Source organism: Schistocerca americana, chromosome 2 (genome assembly GCF_021461395.2).
Source record: "Schistocerca americana isolate TAMUIC-IGC-003095 chromosome 2, iqSchAmer2.1, whole genome shotgun sequence".
In the NCBI taxonomy this organism is placed as follows: Eukaryota; Metazoa; Arthropoda; class Insecta; order Orthoptera; family Acrididae; genus Schistocerca; species Schistocerca americana.
In genome coordinates this window covers 345026660-345052848 of record NC_060120.1, presented here as the reverse complement: position 1 = coordinate 345052848, position 26189 = coordinate 345026660, and the positions used below count along the sequence as shown (strand labels likewise).

The 26189-nt window shown below is 45.2% G+C and overlaps 1 protein-coding gene across 1 annotated transcript in view; it reads left to right on the top strand.

Moving 5' to 3' along the window:
• Positions 1 to 26189, top strand: part of LOC124594003 (agrin-like) — a 197689-nt gene that overhangs the window by 68524 nt on the left and 102976 nt on the right. The window contains exon 3 of the mRNA XM_047132354.1: positions 2715 to 2942. Within this exon, the coding sequence (XP_046988310.1) occupies positions 2715 to 2942 (228 nt within the window). The remainder of the gene's footprint in view (positions 1 to 2714; positions 2943 to 26189) is intronic.

Sequence of the window (26189 nt, the reverse complement as noted above, 5' to 3'; positions counted from 1 at the left end):
CATGTCCTGTGGATACACATTATGTGCGTTTAATACAATGGTTTCAATTGCCTTCTGCTCCCCATGCCGTTGCTGATTCTTCCGCCTTTAGGGGCAGTTTCCAACGCCAAGTGCAAGAAAGTGCTCTGGACCTCCGCCCACTCATCTGCCGTCTTCGACAAGGCTGTTGGCAGAATGAAGATGACTTCTTATGCCGGAAGTCTTCGGCCGCTAATGCTGATCATTATTCAGAATTTAAGCGCTGGCGTGGTTAGAACCTGGGACCGAGGACTTCATGATTTCCAATCAAAGACGCTACCCATAGACCATGGCGAATGGTCGACTCCGATTTATTGGGCGAATTTTGGGAAAGTGTGGATGATATTTAAAGGAGAGTGTGTATTCGAAGCCACTGTGACGTATTTTTAAGTACTGTCAGAGTGTTTGGGATCCACACCAGGTCGGTTTGAAGGAAGACATCGAAGCAATTAAGCGACGGGCTGCTAGATTTGTTACCGGTAGCTTCAAACAACACGCAGGTGTTACGGAGATGATTCGGAACCTCAAAAGGGATTCACTGAAGAGAATTCAAAGTTTTCCCGAGGAACACTATTGAGAAAATTTAGGGAACAGCCATTTGAAGCTGACTATAGAACGATTCTACTGCCGCCAACACACATTTCACGAAAGGACCACAAAGACAAGATACGAGAGACTGGGCTCATTCGGATACATATAGAAAGCCGTTTTCCCTTGGTCTCATTGTGAGTGGAAGAGGATAGGAAATGACTGGAAGTCGTACACGATTCCCTCTGACACGAACTGTGAGGTGGCTTGCCGCGTATCTATGCATATTTAGATACTCCTGAAGCCACTGTACGCTGTATGGCGGAGGGTACCACGTAATACTAGTCATTTCTTTTCCTTTTCCACTTGCAAATAGAGAGACGGAAAAATGACCATCTATATGCCTCCATTCCAGCCCTAATTTCTCTCGACTTACCTTCGAGGCCGCTACGAGAAATGTGCGTTAGCAGCAGTAGAATCGATATGCAGTGAACATCAAAAGCTGGTTCTCATAAATTTCCGCAGTGTGCCTTACGAGAAGACAGTCTTCTAGTGCCCAGTGATTCCCATTTGATTTCACCTAGCATCTCTGTAATACTTGATCCCATAAAAGTTTTGAGAAATGTAACTTTTGTTGCATCAATTATTTGTAATCTTTTGGTCGTTCAGGTCCATAATTTTATTTGTTAATACCTTTATTGTTTCTTTTCATAATCACTATCGTAAGCATAAGAACTAGAACTGGCCGGGTAGTTAAATATACGTGCTTGCCCAGTATCTTATTCCCGATTATCATTTTTCGGCTAAGATTTTATTCCACATAAGCCTATAAATTTACTTTTCTTTGTGGATATTACTGAATTATGTTGTCTTACCATTATATGTAGGGACGATATTGCTAGTTGTAGGTGTCTTCCGTACCGTCAGCGTGATCTGGTCAGTTGCAAAAAAGGAATGAGTTAAATACCGTACGACTCGGTGGATCTAAATCTTCCATTTTTTCGCTATTTGTTGACCACGTCATTTACATTTATTTATAGAGCATGGACTATAAGGATTTATAGTGTGAGTCTTAACATTCCTGTACTAATGATGGAGCCAACGTGTACCTTGACATTGTATAGTTCCGAATTAACCTTTTCAGATAGTCAGGAAGGACATACTCTGCTAAAATTTCCCACTCCTAGGATCTCATCGCCAGTTCGAATGCCTTTCCATAATCGATAAAAGCTATATCAGCTGGGAGACTATATTGTGTTTGCTTGTCTGGTCTGTAACATGTTGATGAATCACAATCCATGCATAATATTCTCAATCTAAAACCATTTTGTTCTTCCAACAATAAGTCTCTGTTAAAGAATTTAATCTTTTGGAAAGTATAGTGACACCCACCTTATTCCCACAGTTTAGGAAGCTTGTGCCTCTGTAACTATTGCAGTCACTCTGGTGTCCTTTCTTAAATACAGGTATGACTACTAACCTCTGTCAATCTTCCGGAACACGGCCATTCCTCTTGGGATTTTTTGGAATCGCCTCAGTAGTGCCCCTTACGACATGCACGTTAAGTTATTATAATGGCCTGTTAAAGACGTCCAAAGTGGAAGTAAATCTGTGATCCCAACACCGTAGCCTCCCCTTGCAAGTATAGAAGTTTAAACTCAAGATTTTCGTCAGGACATTTAACACGCTCATTATTTGTTTTCTCTCCCCCTTGGAAACTTTCTATCTGTGATTGAGCTGTTACAATATTTTCTTCTCTCCCGGTCCTTAGGTTTTGATAGTAACCTGGGAATGTTTCCTCGGGGATATTGTTCCACTACTTGGTATCTTTCACCTTTTTATTGAGAGCTATAGATATCTTACAAGCTTTTTTGTTCTTTTTTTCTGATATCATATCCTTAATTTCCAGGGCATGGGTCCCAATTACGCATGGCAGTCTTCTGGTTTCTATTTTAACCAACGTTATTTGTCTCTTATGTTTAATGTGTTTCTTTAATTTGGCTGTATGTGCTCTCTGTCTTTCCTGTTATCATGCATCATGCACGATTCTACTTCTTGTTCATCATCATCATCATCATGACACAATCCTGTATAATGCGTTCCCAATGCCCTAGTGTCCACCGAGTATTGGTGTGTGTGACGTCGCTCGGCCCGCCGCTTGGTTGCAGATCCTTGCAGAGGCGTGGTGTGCGCGGAGCCCGGCGCGGTGTGCAGGGCAGGAGTTTGCACCTGCCGGGACGACTGCCCGCGCGACGCTCCTGCCGAGCGGGTTTGCGGCAGCGACGGGCGCACGTACCGCAGCGAGTGCCGCCTGCACCTCGCGTCGTGCCGCAGACCACGTGGCCGCTCCCCTATCACCGTGGCCTTCTACGGCGACTGCAGGGCGGCCGACGAAGGTACGTCACGCCGCTGCCCCTCCTCACGCCCTAGCTATGGCAATATCTCCTACAACAGGTGGGTGAGCAACAGCTTTCATTGTAAAACCTTCGAACTGTATTATATTTCAGTATAACAGAATACGTAAAACCTCTGTGTTTATCCTACTTATTGTAACTGTTGTGCAGACCATATACAACAAGTGTATGAAATCGTTGAAGTCTAAACTTTTACCGTGTAACTTTCGTATATCTACGTGGTGGGTTATCACAATTAACGTGCATGCACGGAGGTCAGTTGTGAGCTGTAATTACAGTCTATCAGTGAAACTTCGTAGATATGCTCATGCGTTAATTGTAACAGATCTACGCTGGAAAAAAATTAGTTCCAATTTTTGACCACCAAGTGCAAATCTGGGCCAGCCGTTGTAGCCGTGCGGTTCTAGGGGCTTCAGTCTGGAACCGCGTGACCGCTACGGTCGCAGGTTCGAATCCTGTCTCGGGCATGGATGTGTGTGATGTCCTTAGGTTAGTTAGGTTTAAGTAGTTCTAAGTTCTAGGGGACTTATGACCGCAGATGTTAAGTCCCATAGTGCTCAGAGCCATTTCAGCAATTTTTTGGTAAATTTGGAGTTGTACGCTGTTTGTATGACGGTGGGATATCCACGCTCTCGTTTGACATCCCATAACGTGAGTGAACAGTGTGAATATACTGGAAATGTTTCATGAGAATCCAACAATTACAGTGCTGCATTGAGAAAGTGTCGCTGACTGAAAAGTCTCAGGAGACGTCCGATGTTATTAAATGGTTTAAAGAAAATGATAAAGCAGTTCGAATATATGGGTGAGCTTTGCGTTGAATGTGGAAGAGGAATACGTCCTAAACCGGTGGAAGCAACAAGACCGTGCAGCACGTACCCCGGGTAGTTCTAGTGCTCGTATAGTGTCGCGAGAATTCTGTATCCCAGGGTACCCTTATAAGATCCAGATGGTGCAGCAAGTGAAACCTCATGAACCGCGGCAACGTTCTGTATTTGCTCTTCGGTTCCTGGCACGGATCGAAGTTGATGACGTGTGATCTGGCTATATACATTTCACACTACAGAGCGCAGTGAATATACAGAACTACCGGGTTTGGGGGTACTGTTAAGCCGCGTGCTGTGCTCGAAGAGCCATTGCAATCGCCTTATATGACAAACACCGTCCTTCGCGTCCCGGGTTTCTTTGAAGAGTATACACGCGGAGTGCCTGTCACATCTGCCGTGACGTCTTGCACGTTATCGAGACCACCTTGAACACATTGTGGTCTCTGTGTTTTGAATAAGGGAGCTCTGTGGAAACCACTGTTGTCATGCAAGATGAGACGACACTTCATATCGCTCGCCCAGTGAAAGATATGCTTAATGCAACCTTCCACGAACGTGTTACCTCCAGAAATTTTCCAGATCCACTGCTGCAAGATCAACTGAATCTCAATCCACGTGTCTTTTGGGTCTGGGAATATCTACACCAACGTGTTTATCAGGGACAAGTTCAGTGTGTTCCTCACTTGAAGCAAGTACACAGCAAAGTTTCTACTAGAACTGCTGCGAGCAACCATTAACCACGTAGTTTTACGGATGCAGCACCTTCGCGACGTCTCCAGAGCTCATATTGAACAAATTGTGCAAGCAGCAATTAATTTTCAACGTTATACCTACCTTAGTTGTTTGACATTTTCTGTCCACGTCCAGATGTTAATACATTATACATGGAAATATTTATATACGTCTTTCTTGCTTACACAGCGCCATATTTGCACCTTATGGCCAGAATCTGAATCCAATTTTTTCCAGCGTGGATCGGTTCGTCATTAACTCATTAGCATATCTGTTAATTTTCGCTCCCATACTTTCATTACTGCACCCCTGCGAGTAAGTGCACTTTATTTGTGACCACTCAGTATGGCTGGCTCTGAGCACTATGAGACTCAACTGCTGAGGTCATTAGTCCCCTAGAACTTAGAACTAGTTAAACCTAACTAACCTAAGGACATCACAAACATCCGTGCCCGAAGCAGGATTCGAACCTGCGACCGTAGCGGTCTTGCGGTTCCAGACTGCAGCGCCTTCAACCGCACGGCCACTTCGGCCGGCTACCCAGTATGCGTAGCCTTTTAATAGGATAATGTGTCTGCGTAATATTCCTAATGTAAAATGGAAGTTTCTAGCTGTGATCACCGTGTTATCTTCAACCTGTGTAACCAGTACACTGTGACTCGAACAAAATATGATTATCCAACTTTCTGAATATGAAACACGCCTGAAAGTTACTGTTGTTGTTGTTGTTGTGGTCTTCAAAATGGTTCAAATGGCTCTGAGCACTATGGGACTCAACTGCTGTGGTCATCAGTCCCCTAGAACTTAGAACTACTTAAACCTAACTAACCTAAGGACATCACATACATACATGCCCGAGGCAGGATTCGAACCTGCGACCGTAGCAGTCGCACGGTTCCGGACTGAGCGCCTAGAACCGCGAGACCACCACGGACGGCTGTGGTCTTCTGACCTGAGACTGGTTTGATGCAGCTCTCCATGCTACTCTATCCTGTGCAAGCTTCTTCACCTCCAAGTACCTAATGCAACCTACATCCTTCTGAATCTGTTTAGTGTATTCATCTCCAGGTCTCCCTCTACGATTTTTAGCCTCCACGCTGCCCTCCAATACTAAATTGGTGAACCCTTGATGCCTCAGAATATTCTCTAACAACCGATCCCTTCTTCTAGTCAAGTAGTGCCACAAATTTCTCTTCTCTCCAATTCTATTCAATACCTCCTCATTAGTTATGTTATCTACCCAACTAACCTTCATCAATCTTCTGTAGCACCACATTTCGAAATCTTCTATTCTCTTCTTGTTTAAACTATTTATTGCCCACGTCTCACTTCCATGCTGAAATAAGTTCTGCAGAAATTTTTACGAAGTCTCAGACTGTGTTCAGGAAAGATAGATTAGGCAGAATTGGTGGTGGAGTGTTTGTGTCTGTCAGTAGTGGTTTGTCTTGTAGTGAAGTCGAAGTAGATACTCCGTGCGAACTGGTATGGGTTAAGTTAATAATTGGCTCCTTCTACCGACCCCCAGACTCCGATGATATAGTTGCTGAACAGTTCAGAGAAAATTTGAGTCCCGTAACAAATAAATACCCCACCCATACGGTTATAGTTGGTGGGGACTTCAACCTTCCCTCGATATGTTGGCAAAAATACTTGTTCAAAACCGGTGGTAGGCAGAAAACATCTTCCGAGATTGTCCTAAATGCTTTCTCCGAAAATTATTTCAAGCAGTTAGTCCACGAACCCACGGGAATTGTAAATGGTTGCGAAAACACACTTGACCTCTTAGCCACAAACAACCCAGAGCTAATAGAGAGCATCATGACTGATACAGGGATTAGTGATCACAAGGTCGTTGTAGCTAGGCTCAATACCGTTTCTTCCAAATCCCCCAGAAACAAACGCAAAATAATTTTATTTAAAAAAGCGGATAAAGTGTCACTAGAAGCCTTCCTAAGAGACAATCTCCATTCCTTCCGAACTGACTATGCAAATGTAAACGAGATGTGGCTCAAATTCAAAGATATAGTACCAACAGCAATTGAGAGATTCATACCTCATAAATTGGTAAAAGATGGAACTGATCCCCCATGGTACACAAAACCGGTCTGAACGCTGTTGCAGAGGCAACGGAAAAAGCATGCGAAGTTCAGAAGAACGCGAAATCCCGCAGATTGGCTAAAATTTACAGACGCGCGAAATTTGGCACGGACTTCAATGCGAGATGCCTTTAATAGGTTTCACAACGAAACATTGTCTCGAAATTTGGTAGAAAATCCGAACAAATTCTGCTCGTATGTAAAGTACACAAGCGGCAAGACGCGGTCAATACCTTCGCTGCGCAGTGCCGATGGTACTGTTACCGACGACTGTGCCGCTAAAGCGGAGTTATTGAACGCAGTTTTCCGAAATTTCTTCACCAGGGAAGACGAATGGAATATTCCAGGATTTGAAACACGAACAGCTGCTAGCATGAGTTTCTTAGAAGTAGATACCTTAGTGGTTGCGAAGCAACTCAAATCGCTTGATACCGGCAAGTCTTCAGGTCCAGATATTATACCGATTAGGTTCCTTTCAGATTACGCTGATACAATAGCTCCCTACTTAGCAATCATATACAACCGCTCGCTCACCGATAGATCTGTACCTACAGGTTGTAAAATTGCGCAGGTCGCACCAGTGTTTAAGAAGGGTAGTAGGAGTAATCCATCGAACTACAGACCTATATCATAGACGTCGGTTTGCAGAAGGGTTTTGTAGCATATACTGTATTCAAACATTATGAATCACCTCGAAGCGAACGATCTATTGATACGTAATCAGCATGGTTTCAGGAAACATCGTTCTTGTGTTACGCAGCTAGCTCTTTATTCGCACGAAATAATGGCCGCTATCGACAGGGGATCTCAAGTTGATTCCGTATTTCTAGATTTCCGGAAAGATTTTGACACCGTTCCTAACAAGCGACTTCTAATCAAGCTGCGGGCCCATGGGGTATCGTCTCAGTTGTGCGACTGGATTCGTGATTTCCTGTCAGGAAGGTCGCAGTTCGTAGTAATAGACGGCAAATCATCGAGTAAAACTGAAGTGATATCAGGTGTTCCCCAGGGAAGCGTCCTGGGACCTCTGCTGTTCCTGATCTATATAAATAACCTGAGTGACAATCTGAGCAGTTCTTTTAGGTTGTTCGCAGATGATGCTGTAATTTACCGGCTAGTAAGGTCATCCGAAGACCAGTATCAGTAGCAAAGCGATTTAGAAACGATTGCTGTATGGTGTGGCAGCTGGCAGTTGACGCTAAGTAACGAAAAGTGTGAGGTGATCCACATGAGTTCCAAAAGAAATCCGTTGGAATTCGATTACTTGATAAATAGTACAATTCTCAAGGCTGTCAATTCAACTAAGTACCTGGGTGTTAAAATTACGAACAACTTCAGTTGGAAAGACCACATGGATAATATTGTGGGGAAGGCGAGCCAAAGGTTGCGTTTCATTGGCAGGACACTTAGAAGATGCAACAACTCCGCTAAAGAGACAGCTTACACTATACTCGTTCGTCCTCTGTTAGAATATTGCTGCGCGGTGTGGGATCCTCACCAGGTGGGATTGAGGGAGGACATCGAAAGGGTGCAAAAAAGAGCAGCTCGTTTTGTATTATTACGTAATAGGGGAGAGAGTGTGGCAGATATGATACGCGAGTTGGAATGGAAGTCATTAAAGCAAGGACGTTTTTCGTCGCGGCGAGATCTATTTACGAAATTTTAGTCGCCAACTTTCTCTTCCGAATGCGAAAATATTTTGTTGAGCCCAACCTACATAGGTAGGAATGATCATCAAAATAAAATAAGAGAAATCAGAGCCCGAACAGAAAGGTTTAGGTGTTCGTTTTTCCCGCGCGCTGTTCGGGAGTGGAATGGTAGAGGGATAGTATGATTGTGGTTAGATGAACCCTCTACCAAGCACTTAAATGTGAATTCCAGAGTAATCATGTAGCTCTAGATGTAGATGTAGATGTAGACATGGCTACACTCCATACAAATACTTTTAGAAACGACTTACTGACACTTAAATCTATACTTGATGTTAACAAATTTCTCTTCTTCAGAAACGGTTTCCTTGCCATTGCCTGTCTACGTTTTATATCCTCTCTACTTCGACCACCCTCAGTTACTTTGCTCCCCAAGTAGCAGAATTAATTTACTACTTTAAGCGTCTCATTCGCGCAGCATCACCCGATTTAATTAGACTACATTCCATTATCCTCGTTTGGCTTTTGTTGATGTTCATCTTATATCCTCCTTCCAAGACACTGTCCATTCCATTCAGTTGCTCTTCCAGGTCCTTTGCTGTCTCTGACAGAATTACAATGTCATCGGCGAACCTCAAAGTCACTAAGAATATATAAAGAGACAGGAATTTCTGAAAGCTTTAATCCATAAATACTACAGTAAACGTTATCAAGCAAACACGACGGATAACTCCCCAACGAACAAGACTGTGATATTGATTCATAACTACTACAAAAGTGGATGTATGTATGTATACATGTTCTACATTTCCTCCTAAACCACTGGATCGACTTTAACCGAACTTGGTACACATTTCACTTACTATCTGGGAACAACCACTGTAAGGATAAGAATTACTTACCTCGCAAAAGGCATGGGGTGAAAAGAGTACAGCTCATCACACGCAAATAGCCAGAATGTATCAATCCTGTATTTGAGACTGAGAGCACATAGCGACTTGCAGCAAACTTTACACATGATTCCAAACTTTTAGGAAACATTGTCTCGCTCACACAACCGGCGAAGGAAAAGAGATTGTCACTTAACATTTTCGCAGTTCATCCAGTAACACTGCTGCATAATGCACGACTTTTCACTTTACTACTTCTTTTGTTATAACTCTATGCACAGCACATTCAGAGGAGAAGGAGAAGGAGGAGGAGCAGGAGATTAGCGTTTAACGCTTCATCGACAGCGAGGTCATTAGTAACGGAAGCTCGGATTAAGGAAGGATAGTGAAGGAATATGTCTGTGACCGTTCGCAGGAATCATCACGGTATTTGCCTTAATCGAATTCGGAAAATAATGGAAACCCTAAATATGGATGGCCAGACGCGAGTTTGAACTGTCGTCCTCCAGAATGCGAGTCCAGTGTGCTAACCACTGTGCTACCACTTTCGGTCCTTCTATTGGAGTGAGGGTGATAACGTGGAGAGAGAAAGGAGGAGGAAGTGATGTACAGAGAGAGAGGGTGAAGGAGGAGATGGCCAGAGAAACAGAAGAAGATGTACAGAGATCGGCAGGTGGGAAAGGTGAACAGAGAGGGAGAGAGAGAGAGAGAGAGAGAGGAGGAGGAGGAGGAGAAAATGGGCAGTGAGAGGAAGCGGAGGAGATGGACAGAGAGAGGGGAAGAAAGAGGTGGACTAACAAAATTGGAATAAGTACATACCCAGTCAACGGCGGATATTAAGCAGTTGACATTTAAAACAAACATGTGCAACCACTGATACTAATTTGAATCTCTATAGCAATATGTAAATGTTAACTGTTCCCTCAGTACTCCACGTAAAGTTACGTCATAAACCTAATGTTAACTCCTCCCTGTGCCACAAAAATGACGAAGCTCATCTCTGATCTGCCTCGCTACCTGTAATGTAACAATATTCTATAAGAATATATGAAAGAAATCACTTGTTATTTGCTAAACGCACTTAAATAAATCACACGACGTGCATTGCGTATGAACATGCTACGTATCACACATCAGTACACAGTAGCTTTTGGAATCAAAAAACGGAAATACGAGGTCAGGGGATTAAGTACATGAAAAGTCTATTTCAATCTAGTTGTTATACACTCCTGGAAATGGAAAAACGAACACATTGACACCGGTGTGTCAGACCCACCATACTTGCTCCGGACACTGCGAGAGGGCTGTACAAGCAATGATCACACGCACGGCACAGCGGACACACCAGGAACCGCGGTGTTGGCCGTCGAATGGCGCTAGCTGCGCAGCATTTGTGCACCGCCGCCGTCAGTGTCAGCCAGTTTGCCGTGGCATACGGAGCTCCATCGCAGTCTTTAACACTGGTAGCATGCCGCGACAGCGTGGACGTGAACCGTATGTGCAGTTGACGGACTTTGAGCGAGGGCGTATAGTGGGCATGCGGGAGGCCGGGTGGACGTACCGCCGAATTGCTCAACACGTGGGGCGTGAGGTCTCCACAGTACATCGATGTTGTCGCCAGTGGTCGGCGGAAGGTGCACGTGCCCGTCGACCTGGGACCGGACCGCAGCGACGCACGGATGCACGCCAAGACCGTAGGATCCTACGCAGTGCCGTAGGGGACCGCACCGCCACTTCCCAGCAAATTAGGGACACTGTTGCTCCTGGGGTATCGGCGAGGACCATTCGCAACCGTCTCCATGAGGCTGGGCTACGGTCCCGCACACCGTTAGGCCGTCGTCCGCTCACGCCCCAACATCGTGCAGCCCGCCTCCAGTGGTGTCGCGACAGGCGTGAATTGGGGGACGAATGGAGACGTGTCGTCTTCAGCGATGAGAGTCGCTTCTGCCTTGGTGCCAATGATGGTCGTAAGCGTGTTTGGCGCCGTGCAGGTGAGCGCCACAATCAGGACTGCATACGACCGAGGCACACAGGGCCAACACCCGGCATCATGGTGTGGGGAGCGATCTCCTACACTGGCCGTACACCACTGGTGATCGTCGAGGGGACACTGAATAGTGCACGGTACATCCAAACCGTCATCGAACCCATCGTTCTACCATTCCTAGACCGGCAAGGGAACTTGCTGTTCCAACAGGACAATGCACTTCCGCATGTATCCCGTGCCACCCAACGTGCTCTAGAAGGTGTAAGTCAACTACCCTGGCCAGCAAGATCTCCGGATCTGTCCCCCATTGAGCATGTTTGGGACTGGATGAAGCGTCGTCTCACGCGGTCTGCACGTCCAGCACGAACGCTGGTCCAACTGAGGCGCCAGGTGGAAATGGCATGGCAAGCCGTTCCACAGGACTACATCCAGCATCTCTACGATCTTCTCCATGGGAGAATAGCAGCCTGCATTGCTGCGAAAGGTGGATATACACTGTGCTAGTGCCGACATTGTGCATGCTCTGTTGCCTGTGTCTATGTGCCTGTGGTTCTGTCAGTGTGATCATGTGATGTATCTGACCCCAGGAATGTGTGAATAAAGTTTTCCCTTCCTGGGACAATGAATTCACGGTGTTCTTATTTCAATTTCCAGGAGTGTATTTCGCCTGAGAGAGCATAGAAGGTTGAAAGACTACCCTCCGAAAATGTGAAAATGCCTCTGTTGAAGTAACAACGGCTTTAACACAAACTTGAAAACATAAAATATTGCTAGTAAAGTTATAACACTTTGATGAGAAACCAGAGGACACTGGTGTAGTATTCTACAATATTGCAGAATATTGAACCAGTATCGTTAGGGTTTTCATTCATAATGGACAAATTCTTCTACCAAGAACCTATCGAACAGATAATCCTATCAGTTTCTTAGTTTAGTGCATTAAAAAACGGGAAATGACTGCTTTAATGATTCCCTAAGTCCGTGCATGGTAATCACGAAATAACTACTCAAACTTATGTCCTGTTAACCATGAACGGAATTTCGACGCAATAAATCGCCAAATGGGAAACCTTCTCTAGCCATACCACTGAAACATTTGAGAGCGCACAAAATCCAAATGCAGTGGCGGATATTATTCACAGTACCCTGGCGTGGAGAAAGCGGTAATTCGAAATAAAATAATACAATCCATCACACTCAACAATACAAGCCACAGAAGAAACACACATCCGAGTATTTACAAGACAAGACAAGTGACATCATCTACCCGAAACAAAATTAGCTCTGGTAGGCCAAAGAGGTCTCCCCCACGCTTATATTCAGGGGACAAGCACCCTATGGTAAATTTGGCAGAAACTCCTGATACTTCTCCTCACAGAGCCACCTTACGATTAATATTTGTTCCTCCGTGTTTACAAAGCGTTGCTGCTCTGCAACAACAGTTACAATTGTTAGGAAGTTCTTTATTTTACTCTGATATCGTCTTTCCGCTTTCTGCTAGAATCTGACTCCCACACTGTATATGAAACCATATGTTATACTTTAACTACCCTAGCAGTATTACGCTGTATAATAAAAGTGTCCTGACATCTATTACAATGAGGTGACGAAAGTCATTGAGTATCTTCTAATATCGTCTCAAACTTCATTTTGCCCTGCATAGTGCAGCAACTCGACACTTGGCACGGTCTCAACAAGTCGTTGGAAGTCCCCAGCAGAAGTACTGAGCCAGGCTGCCTCTACAACTGTTCATAATTATCAAAGTGTTGCCGATGCAGGATTTTGTGCACGAAATGAACTGTCAAGCATATCCCATAAATGTTCCATATGATTCATGTCGGACGATGTGGATGGCCAAACCATTCGCTCGCATTGTCCAGAATCCTCTTCAAACCAATCGCGAGGAACTGTGGCATGGTGAGAAGGGGAATTGTCATCCATAAAAATTCCGTCTTTGAATGGCTGAAAATGCTCTCCAGGTGGCCGAATATAATCATTTCCTGTCAATGATCGATTCAGTCGGACCAGAGAACCCAGTCCATTCCGTGTAAACACAGTCCACACCATAATGGAGCCACGACCATCTTGCACATGACGTTATTGACAACCTGCGTCCATGGCTTCGTGGGTTCTGGAACACCTTCGAACCCTACCATCAGCTCATACAAACTGATATCGGGACTAATCTGTCCAGGCCACCGTTTTCCAGTCTACAAGGGTCCAACCGGTGTCGTCAGGAGCCTGGGAGCGGTGCTGTAGGTGAAGTCGGGCAATTAGCCAAGGCGCTTGCGTCGGTCGTCTGCTATACAACATGAACGCCTTATTTTGACTCAGTGTCCTATCGGACACATTTGTCTTACGTCCCACACTGATTTCTGCGGTTATCTCACGCAGTGTTGCTTGTCTGCTAGCACTAACAACTCAACCCAACCCGCTGATTTCGGTCGTTACATGAAGGGTTCAGCTACTGCGTTGTTCACGTGAGAGGTGATTCCTGAAATTTGGTATTCTCGTTGACACTCTTGACACTGCGGATCTCGGAATATTTAATTCCCTAACGATTTCCGAAATGAAATGTCCCATGCGTCGAGCTCCAACTACTATTCCGCGTTCAAAGTTTGTTAATTCCCGTTGTGCCGCCATGATAACGTTGGAAACCTTTTCACGTGAATCACCTGAGAAGAAATGACGGATCCGCCAATGTACCGCCATCTGTATATCTGCATATTGCTGACCCCTGACTTTGTCACCTTAGTGTAGTGAATATTAATTAGGGATATGTACAGTCTCCGATTTTACGGTGGCTTGAACTCTCGTGGGGAAGTTTTCAGTAAGGACATCGAATGTCTGTTGAGGAATGGCTCTCTCTCAAGAGCCAAAACCAGAGAAGGTAGTGATGTTGCATGGTGGGATAGGGAGCGTAATCGACATTCTAATCCATTTCAAAGTAATTTCTTTAAATTCAGGACGAGACTCTGCGTAGCCTAGGCCATTTCAGAAATGTTGTTGCCTACAAACGATTGCTTAACAGATTCAGTTTTATGGCAGAGTGTACTGTCATACAGATACAACGAATCAGTGTCTCTAAACTATTGTTATGTTGCGCGTAGTGTACATTGCTATAAATTGTATGCAGATCCTTGCATATTTACCATTTTCTTCATCTCAATAGTGAGACCACACCCTAACCACATAAAATACCCACATACGTTAACACTACCACCTCTGTACTTCGCTGTTTGTATTACACACGACGGTAGGTAAAGTTGTCCTGGTATTCGCCAAACCCAAACTCTTCTAGCAGATTTTCACAAGGTATAACGTGATGATTCTCTCCAAATCAATCCTTTCCAGTCACCCACTGTCTAGTGAGGTCAGTATTTATGCAACTTTAAGCGTCCCTTAGCAGAGAATGGCGATTTTCGTGGAGATGTTCTATCGTTGTACCCCATTCTTTCTAACTCCCTACGGTAGTCTTTGTGGCGGCTGGACTGCTGGTAACACTTTGGATCTCACAAGTGATTCCTTCCGTTGGTTAATGCTATTTATTACATCTAAGTTCAACAGTGCTCAGAGGCGTTTCTCTGTCAGTATATGAGATCTACATGGCCTTGGTTTACCCGTGGTTGTTCCTTCTCGTATCCACTTCACACTGACATTACAAACTGACGACTTGGGCGGATTTATAAAGATTGAAAAGTCCCTGATAGTTTGCCAATGTCTAGACCGCGTTCAAAGTCACAGTGTTCTTCTGGCCGTCTGAATCTGCAGTTACTGCTTCCCTACTGACAACAGGATGCTCCCTGCCTAATTTTATACCGACGGGTCTGCCTCTCGTGACATCTAGTGATTCATTCCGCATTACTTAAGAGTGACCGGATACTTTTGATGGCATGGTGTATAGGAATCCATCTTTCCACTCCTATAGAGATCTGCATAGTTCTTTTAGCATGGTTATGCTGTATTACTACTATATCTACTCCTTTAGGACGTGAGAGATATTCACTTTTTGGTTTAAGATCGGCTGTTTGACACGTTGGTAACCTGTACCCAATGTTAACCAAATTGTAAAATTTTCAGATTTGTGGTAAGGTCCTATGGGACCAAACACTTGAAGTCATAGGTCCCTAGGCTTAAATACTGCTGAATCTAACTTAAACTAACTTACGCTAAGGACAACAAACACACACCCATGTCCGAGGGAGGACTCGAACCTATTGCTAGGGGAGTCACGCGTATCGAGGGAAGGCGCCTCAGACCGCACGGCTACCCCGCGCGGCTATCGAGTTGTATCATGTGTCTGATTAGTCTTGAGAAGGTCTGTTTAGATCTATGTTTTGTTGCGTACTTCCTGCTACTATTGCCGTACTGACTGGATATCCCTTCAATCCAATGTTCCCTCTCTAAGAAGAAAATATGAGAAAGAGAAAATTCTTAAAGGGTCACATAAGATTCAGTTCACGCAGTTCTTTGCTGAATCAACGACACTGGGTCGTTCTTAGAGTGATAGACATTTTAGATGTCACCGACAAGGAAAAGAATGACTAAACCCCTGAATAACCACCTAATTTAAAACCCAATGACACACACTGAAACATTTGATCTTTCCCGTCGCGTAAGGTCGAAACACAACAGCATTCGAGAAGTACAGGCCATATCTGCGAGAAATCGAGTTATTATGCCTTGTGGTGCGAAGCAGCGAACATGAATTGACACAGAGTGCTGCGACGTGGCTATAAAATTTAAAAACTAACCTTTAAATGGGTATTTGGTTTTATATGATCTGTTAGAGAATAATAATAATAATAATAATGTTATATGTAATAATATAATTAATTCTCTAATAATTTAATGGGTAGCATTTTATACATGACATAGATTAAGTTTCCCCGTGTACAGTATAGGTACAGTAAAAAGAATAAAGAAACGTACAACTTGCATTATACTATTGTGAATACAAGAGAAACGACGAAGAAACCTGAAGTCAGATACATTTACTACGTCGAACAAACACATGACACAAGGAACTTACAGAATTACAAAGAAAGAACATAGAAAATAAACCCACCTTCACTGCTCACCTCATATCAGATATGGCACACAGTATCGAAAACAACCTTGTAACTGTTCATACAAATATGAAGAGAAACCTAACGGACACACATGAAAAAAACTGAAACACATTCCACCCGCAAAAAGAGAGCAGAAAGCTGTGCAACGAATAATGCCTACTAAGAGACACGGGTTTCCTAGATCAACATCAACATCTACATCTACATCTACATACACATACACACTCCGCAACGTACGGTACTCGGCGGAGGGTACTTTATACCACTACTAGTCATTTCCTTTCATATTCCACTCGCAAATAAAGTGAGGAGAAAACGATTGTATGTATGTCTACGTATGAGTCCTAATTTATCGCACTCTGTCTTTGTTTTCCTTACGAGAAATTTTTGTTAACGGCAATAGAATCGTTCAGCGGTCAGCTTCAGATACCTGATCTTTAAATTTTCTCGACAGTTTTCCTCGAGGAAAACGTAGCCATCCGTCCAGGGATTCGCATTTAAGCTCCAAAAGCATCTCCGTAACACCTGATCGTTGTTCGAACCAACTGGTAAAAAATCTTGCAGCAATCCTCCGAATGTCTCGACGTCTTCCTTTAAACCGACCTGGTGCGGATCCCAGAGCAGGCCGCACTAGCGTCCTACATGCTGTCTCCTTTACAGGTGAATCACTCCTTCACAAAATTCTCCCAATGAACCGAAGTCGGTCATTCGTCGTCCCTACTACAATGCTTAATGCTCGTTCATTTTATATCGCTTTGCAACGTTACGCCCAAATACACTCCTGGAAATTGAAATAAGAACACCGTGAATTCATTGTCCCAGGAAGGGAAAACTTTATTCACACATTCCTGGGGTCAGATACATCACATGATCACACTGACAGAACCACAGGTACATAGACACAGGCAACAGAGCATGCACAATGTCGGCACTAGTACAGTGTATATCCACCTTTCGCAGCAATGCAGGCTGCTATTCTCCCATGGAGAAGATCGTAGAGATGCTGGATGTAGTCCTGTGGAACGGCTTGCCATGCCATTTCCACCTGGCGCCTCAGTTGGACCAGCGTTCGTGCTGGACGTGCAGACCGCGTGAGACGACGCTTCATCCAGTCCCAAACATGCTCAATGGGGGACAGATCCGGAGATCTTGCTGGCCAGGGTAGTTGACTTACACCTTCTAGAGCACGTTGGGTGGCACGGGATACATGCGGACGTGCATTGTCCTGTTGGAACAGCAAGTTCCCATGCCGGTCTAGGAATGGTAGAACGATGGGTTCGATGACGGTTTGGATGTACCGTGCACTATTCAGTGTCCCCTCGACGATCACCAGTGGTGTACGGCCAGTGTAGGAGATCGCTCCCCACACCATGATGCCGGGTGTTGGCCCTGTGTGCCTCGGTCGTATGCAGTCCTGATTGTGGCGCTCACCTGCACGGCGCCAAACACGCTTACGACCATCATTGGCACCAAGGCAGAAGCGACTCTCATCGCTGAAGACGACACGTCTCCATTCGTCCCCCAATTCACGCCTGTCGCGACACCACTGGAGGCGGGCTGCACGATGTTGGGGCGTGAGCGGAAGACGGCCTAACGGTGTGCGGGACCGTAGCCCAGCCTCATGGAGACGGTTGCGAATGGTCCTCGCCGATACCCCAGGAGCAACAGTGTCCCTAATTTGCTGGGAAGTGGCGGTGCGGTCCCCTACGGCACTGCGTAGGATCCTACGGTCTTGGCGTGCATCCGTGCGTCGCTGCGGTCCGGTCCCAGGTCGACGGGCACGTGCACCTTCCGCCGACCACTGGCGACAACATCGATGTACTGTGGAGACCTCACGCCCCACGTGTTGAGCAATTCGGCGGTACGTCCACCCGGCCTCCCGCATGCCCACTATACGCCCTCGCTCAGTCCGTCAACTGCACATACGGTTCACGTCCACGCTGTCGCGGCATGCTACCAGTGTTAAAGACTGCGATGGAGCTCCGTATGCCACGGCAAACTGGCTGACACTGACGGCGGCGGTGCACAAATGCTGCGCAGCTAGCGCCATTCGACGGCCAACACCGCGGTTCCTGGTGTGTCCGCTGTGCCGTGCGTGTGATCATTGCTTGTACAGCCCTCTCGCAGTGTCCGGAGCAAGTATGGTGGGTCTGACACACCGGTGTCAATGTGTTCTTTTTTCCATTTCCAGGAGTGTATTTAATGGACGTGGTTGTGTCAAGCAGATCAGTACTAAGTGGAATTCAATCATTAGGGGTTTGTTTTTCCTATTCATGTGCATTAAGTTACATTATTCTGTATTTAGAGCTGGCTGCCATTCGTCTCATTAACTAGAAATTTAGTTTAAGTCACCTTGTATGGTACTACAGTCACTCAACGATGACGCCATCCCGCACATCACAGTACCGACAGCAAACAACCTGTCCAGCAGATCATATACGTCTACAGACAATAATAGCCGTCCTGTCACACTTCCCTTGGGCACCACTGATGACACCCTTGTGTCTGATGAACACTCAACGGCAACCTACTGGGTTCTAATACTTCGGCAGTCTTCGAGCCACTCACATATTTGGGTATGTAGTCCATGAGCTCGTACCTCCATTAACAGTCTCCAGTTGGGCACCACGTCAGATGCTTTTCGGAAATCTAGAAATATAGAATCTCCTTACTACCCTTCGTCCATAGTTCGAGGTACATCAAGTGTGGGGAGGGCAGCCTGAGTTTCGGCCGAGTCATGCTTCCAAAAACGGTGCTTATTCCTACACAGAAACTTTTCTGTCTCAAAGGGATTTATTATACTGGAAATGAGACATGCTCAAAAACACTGCAGCAAACCGATGTGAAGAGTATTGGTCTCTAATTTTACGAATTCGTTCTTTTACCCTTCTTTATACAGGAGTCACCTGCGCTTTATTCCGTTGAATGATACTTCGCGCTGTGCAAAAGATTCGCGATGAATGCAAGCTTAATGAGAGGCCAATGTGTTGGAGTACTGTTGGTAAATTTGAACTTGGATTCCATCCGGATCTGCCGACTTATCCGCTTTCAACTCGTTCAGTTGTCTCTCTGCGCCAGCGATGCTTATTGTTATGTATTTCGTACGGGAGTACGGCGCCTCGTTATTAACAGCTTCCTGTGAAGGCATTCCTCAGTTTCGTAGCTGCTTTCTGGTGTAAACATATCCTCATCTTGTAAGCGGTTCACGTCGCTTCCATAACACACCAGCGGCCACTGCAGATCCTTGTGTTCCAACATTTGCCCGCTCATAGTGCACGATGTAACTTGACGATTTTCCTGGATAACCCACCCAGTGCAAATACACTCCTGGAAATGGAAAAAAGAACACATTGACACCGGTGTGTCAGACCCACCATACTTGCTCCGGACACTGCGAGAGGGCTGTACAAGCAATGATCACACGCACGGCACAGCGGACACACCAGGAACCGCGGTGTTGGCCGTCGAATGGCGCTAGCTGCGCAGCATTTGTGCACCGCCGCCGTCAGTGTCAGCCAGTTTGCCGTGGCATACGGAGCTCCATCGCAGTCTTTAACACTGGTAGCATGCCGCGACAGCGTGGACGTGAACCGTATGTGCAGTTGACGGACTTTGAGCGAGGGCGTATAGTGGGCATGCGGGAGGCCGGGTGGACGTACCGCCGAATTGCTCAACACGTGGGGCGTGAGGTCTCCACAGTACATCGATGTTGTCGCCAGTGGTCGGCGGAAGGTGCACGTGCCCGTCGACCTGGGACCGGACCGCAGCGACGCACGGATGCACGCCAAGACCGTAGGATCCTACGCAGTGCCGTAGGGGACCGCACCGCCACTTCCCAGCAAATTAGGGACACTGTTGCTCCTGGGGTATCGGCGAGGACCATTCGCAACCGTCTCCATGAAGCTGGGCTACGGTCCCGCACACCGTTAGGCCGTCTTCCGCTCACGCCCCAACATCGTGCAGCCCGCCTCCAGTGGTGTTGCGACAGGCGTGAATGGAGGGATGAATGGAGACGTGTCGTCTTCAGCGATGAGAGCCACAATCAGGACTGCATACGACCGAGGCACACAGGGCCAACACCCGGCATCATGGTGTGGGGAGCGATCTCCTACACTGGCCGTACACCACTGGTGATCGTCGAAGGGACACTGAATAGTGCACGGTACATCCAAACCGTCATCGAACCCATCGTTCTACCATTCCTAGACCGGAAAGGGAACTTGCTGTTCCAACAGGACAATGCACGTCCGCATGTATCCCGTGCCACCCAACGTGCTCTAGAAGGTGTAAGTCAACTACCCTGGCCAGCAAGATCTCCGGATCTGTCCCCCATTGAGCATGTTTGGGACTGGATGAAGCGTCGTCTCACGCGGTCTGCACGTCCAGCACGAACGCTGGTCCAACTGAGGCGCCAGGTGGAAATGGCATGGCAAGCCGTTCCACAGGACTACATCCAGCATCTCTACGATCGTCTCCATGGGAGAATAGCAGCCTGCATTGCTGCGAAAGGTGGATATACACTGCACTAGTGCCGACATTGTGCATGCTCTGTTGCCTGTGTCTATGTGCCTGTGGTTCTGTCAGTGTGATCATGTGATGTATCTGACCCCAGGAATGTGTCAATAAAGTTTTCCCTTCCTGGGACAATGAATTCACGGTGTTCTTATTTCAATTTCCAGGAGTGTATATTAGAAGTTCATTAAACCCAGACCATTTCTATAGGTTTGTAACATATCAAAATACACGGTCCACTCACTTTAATGTGGCAACCGCCTGGGTTCGACGTCAATGTGCAATGACCACACAAAAGCGGTGTGTGGCAGCACTAGTAGTGGAGGGTACATAAAGCGTGTCGCAAGGACGCGGAAAACGGTGCAATCGTTGCCGTGATGCGTAAAAGAATGATTTACCGGACGTACAAAAGGGCATGATATCTGGCTTTCGAGCCACGGGTTGAAGCATTTCCAAAACGGCCAAGTTTCTAAACCGTTCGCATACCGCCGTGCTTAAAGTATACCGTGTATGATAAAATGGTGCTGTCCAAAACGGCGTCGAGGCAACTTTGGTGCACGGGCCGTAGATGACAGAGTTGAATGACGGCTGTGGAGATGTGTACAGGAGAATAGACGTGCAACGAGTAAATGACCGTACAGATGAAGCAAGCCAACAGTATCTCTTCATCCATAGTTCATTGAACGTTGCTGCGTAGAGGCCTCTGCTGCAGGCTCCTGGTTCATGCATCTATGCTGACCGCAGTTCATCGGCGAGGAAGGGTAGATTTGCACGCCAGTACTGCAAATGGACATCCACTGACTGGTCACAGGTGGCCTTTCCGGATGAATCATATTTTATTCTCCACTGGATAGAGGACAGCTGGCGTGTCTGAAAGCAAACAACTGCAACAATCGTCGGAAAGGTGTAGTCAGGAGGGGGAGGGGGAGAGTTATGGTGTGGAGAATGTTTTTGTCAAATTCCCTGGGTGATCTCATGTGCTGGATGGCACAACAGATTCAAACAGATATGCATCTATCATTTGGGACCATTTCCACCCGTACGTGCTGTTCGTTTTTCCTCGGGATGGTGGTATCTACGAGCAGTGCAATGTGTCACACAGCTCGTACGGTACGTGCTTACTTCGAAGGGCTCCAGGACGAGTTGGCTGTACTCCTCAGGCCGCCGAACCCACCGCTATTAAACCCAATCGCGAATCTGTGAGACCGCTTCGATACGTCTGTTCGCGGCATGGATCGTCAACCGAGAACTGTATCGCAGTTGGCCACGCCACTGGAGTCGGCATGGCCCAGTATCCCTTTCAGTACCTACCAGAACGTCACCGACTCTCTCTCTCTGCACGCCTTGCAGCAGTCAGCGCTGCAAAAGGTTTTTAATCATGTGGTTTCAATTATGTGACTGGACAGTGGTTCAAAAGTCTCTAAGCACTATGGGACTTAACATATGAGGTCATCAGTCCCCTAGACTTAGAACTAATTAAACCTAAACAACCTAAGGACATCATACACATCCATGCCCGAGGCAGGATTCGAACCTGCGACCATGGCAGCAGCGCGGTTCCGAACTGAAGCGCCTAGAAACGCTAGGCCACAGCGGCTGGGGACTGGACAGTGTGTTATTACTCTTGGTACTAAACAATGCCAATAAATATAATTTCTTAAAATGTACAGTTTTATAATTTTGACACTCCATTTTTCCTACGGTCTTATTAGGCACACCATTTTTATATCTAGAAGAAGTTTACCTTCTTAATCATTTCCTTCACCCAGCGCAATTTGAGAGATTTTTTTTCTATATTTAATTCTCATTTCAAAACTCCTACGTTATTATTACGTGCGTGGCGCGCCAATAATGCAAGTATTTCACTCGTCCCAAGGTAAAAAACAATATATTCCGCTAAGCGACTGCTTGTACATGATAGATTAATAACGTGCCACGGCGCAAGTTCCCGCGGTCTCTCAGTAGCTTCTTAACAGCTGGTATTCCAGCTCCCGCTATATCTGAAGTGTGGCCGGTGATAAAGTTTTTGAATGCGCAGAACATAGCGCCGATTGATATTCACTTTCAACCGTGCCATGTCTATGGGCATAACATCATCATGAAGTAGAAGATGCGTCGGTAGTGCAGAGACTTTGCAGCAGATCGACAATATATTCACGATGACGAATGTAGCGGAAGGCCATCTACAATTACAGGCAATCTCGTGGGTCTTGCGAGGGAACGCATTATGGAGAATCGTCGCTTAACGGATCTCAGCAGTCGGTTCCCACCGATGTGTAGCTGCTTGTTGCATGAAATTCTCATGGAGCACCTGTTGTTCCGGAAACTGAGCGCCAAATGAGTGCCGAAGCAGCTGAATTCAGAACACAAATTGAAGCACATTGGAGCATCTTCGGCTTTTCTGTATCGTCGGCCGGAGTGGCCGAGCGGTTCTAGGCGCTACAGTCTGGAGCCGCGCGACCGCTACTGTCGCAGGTTCGAATCCTGCCTCAGGCATGGATGTGTGTGATGTCCTTAGGTTGGTTAGGTTTAAGTAGTTCTAAGTTCTATGGGACTGATGACCTCAGAAGTTAAGTCCCATAGTGCTCAGAGCCATTTCAACCATCTTTTCTGTACCGCTACCAAGGTAGTGGTGACGAGTTTCTGGATAGGATCATAAAAATGTTGATGAGACGTGGGTCACACAATACCCCAGCAGAAATCAAGTAGCAGAGGATGCATCGGCGTCATAGTGGCTCTCCCTGCAAGGAGAAACTGAAGCGAATTGTCTCGGGGTGGGAATTGCTGTGTTCAGTGCTGTCGCACAGGCCGGGAGCTGCCGTCGTCGAATCCATGACCAGACGATGAATCCTGACCGTTACTGAGAAACAATGCGGAAACGGCGACACGCTATTCAGAGCAAGCGGCGCGGGGTGCTTAATGCCGGTGTTTTCTTACTGCACGATAACGCTCGGCCAGACGTGGCTCGACGGGAACCTGAGCTCTTGCAAGTGTGTGGCTGGGAGGTGACTCATAATCCACCCTACGGCCCAGACTTTCAGACTGAGTATAACCCTACATGAGTAAACAGCCTATAATGTTACCTCTATCGAAGGAATTAAAAATGACCATGAATTTATGCTAATGTTAAAGGTATCGGACTATGTTTCGTCATTCGAACGATTAATTATGATAGAGAGCAGTAGTAACGGAAATGAAATCAATTTTATGGTAGTTTTAAAGTAAACTGTATTTACGTAAATAAAAAACGGTCGCCAGTCAAATTAGGCGGAGAGGGACAAAGTAATTATACTGTTAAGAAAGTTAATTACTGTTTATCATTTTGCTTGGTACTAAATTCTGTTTTGCAGACAGGTTACGAAGCAGTAGTACAATTTGACAAGTACTGGTAAAATAATTGGACACGAGCAGCACAGATATAAGCATAAAACGATCTGGCCACACAATGTTTGTCACTAACATATACTAACTGCATTTAAAGCAATATAGCCACTGTTCGTTACACAAAATCAATTAATAAGGCAAGAGCGTAACTAATTTGGATGTTGAACTGTTGCAATGCATTGACATAGAAATGGTCTTTACGCTGCTGTACTGTTTAATGTGATTAGTATACGTTCCAGAGGGAGCATACATTTCTTTGCATTAAAAAAAGCATAATTGAAACATTGGGATACTGAATCTATTATGTTCTAAACAAGCTGTAGCAAGTGAATCTTTCAACATCACAAAATCTGTACAAATGATTGCTGCACGTCATAACCACTTTCACTGCGATAATGATTGTGATACTGCTTAGACATTTAATATTGCGCCCATAAAATGTTTTATCAATTGACTGACAACTAATCGCTTCTGGTAAGACACAATTACGATGTCCATGTAAACACAAATACAGGAAAAACCATCGTTTTATAAGCCTGTGAAATGGGCATTCATCATATTATCTCTTAAACTGTAATGCTCAATAATCGCTTTTTATTATCTCTATTTCATTCAGTTGCTTGTATTACTGAAGTAATATTTTGGCAAGAATGCAATTTAAGCAAAGTAATTAATTATTTTATTTGCATTCACGTGTTTGCCAAACTTTAACTCATCATGTGTGCAGATCAGTAGGAGTGTTTCAGAAACAAAGTTAACTGAACACGTACGACATTTAGTACTCCACAAAAGTTAATGAGCACTGTTAAAGTAATAAATACTTCGCAGTCCAGTAAAATAGGACACTCGGATTTATTGCACCAATAGGAAAACGAACATATCTACGTAAAATGACGGAAGGTTGAATTAATGTTCTCATCACTAAGTTGAAATTAAAATTATTAGTATTCGCGTCTGAAGCAAATTACTGGTACATGCAAATAAATAAATACTAAACTTTACTTGAGCTGAAGCTAGTGTCCGTGGCGATCTTCTGTGGCTAAAGTAAAAATTCTATACGCAATCATAGCTTTTGAAGTATAAATACTCTGAAAATCATCATCTTGGCGCCAGATTTTGTATGATTCAGAGCCAGCCATTAAATGCGGCGAATTACTATTCAGTGATCTTCCACATCTGAGGCATTATGACTCAAGTTTGATGCTTTCATCCCTCCTTCATCATACGATGTGTGAACAGTACGAATGTCAGCCAAAGACTCACTGTGCCACAAAAACTCCTTGTGGATCTACCGCCAAATCTATCCTTTCTATTCCCGCCTGCCGTTTTTCGTAGTTGAGGGACTTCCCTTAAAATTTACATAAGCAAAAACCTACGTGCTCTATGCTTGAACTAGTTCTACAATTACTGTTTTAACATGTTGGTGTTTTAACAAAACATACTTTTGGTAAATACATGCACATGTCGGTTATTTTAGATAAATTGATAGAAAATAAGAACAATTATTTTACCAAAGAACATAGTGGCACAGGTATCACATTAAGCATCAGAAAACAAGGGAGTTACGTAAAACAGGCAGAGTCGAGATCGCGCACAAGTGTTACAAGAGGCAGAGTTGGTGTCACGCAGTAGTTCCAGTCTCAGGAGGAAGACTTGTAAGACACGGCGAAACCAAAGTTTATATCGCGGTATGACAAACGTCTGAATTTTGAAATCAACTCAACATTTCCTGTATCTGTTCAAATAAATCATTCAATTAATTTGTGTTTTGTTTCTGTTCATACCCCCCAAGGGAACTTATTTTATGGATACGCTTCATAAATTACTTGAATATTCATTAAATCATTATGTATAACGTTTAGTTTAAACTACAATTCCAGTTTCAGATTCCGCTAGAAACATAGCTTCACTATAAGAGGCGAAAACGACTGTGGAGTAAGATATAGTGCTTTTTAGCAACTGGAGCGGTTGTGCAGCAGAACATTAATTTGTTCAGCCTGGTTGCTTTTGCTACTCTCGTGAGATGCCACAACAGAGAGCAATTGATTTAACGTGGACTAGGTGCTACATCTTGAGCTAC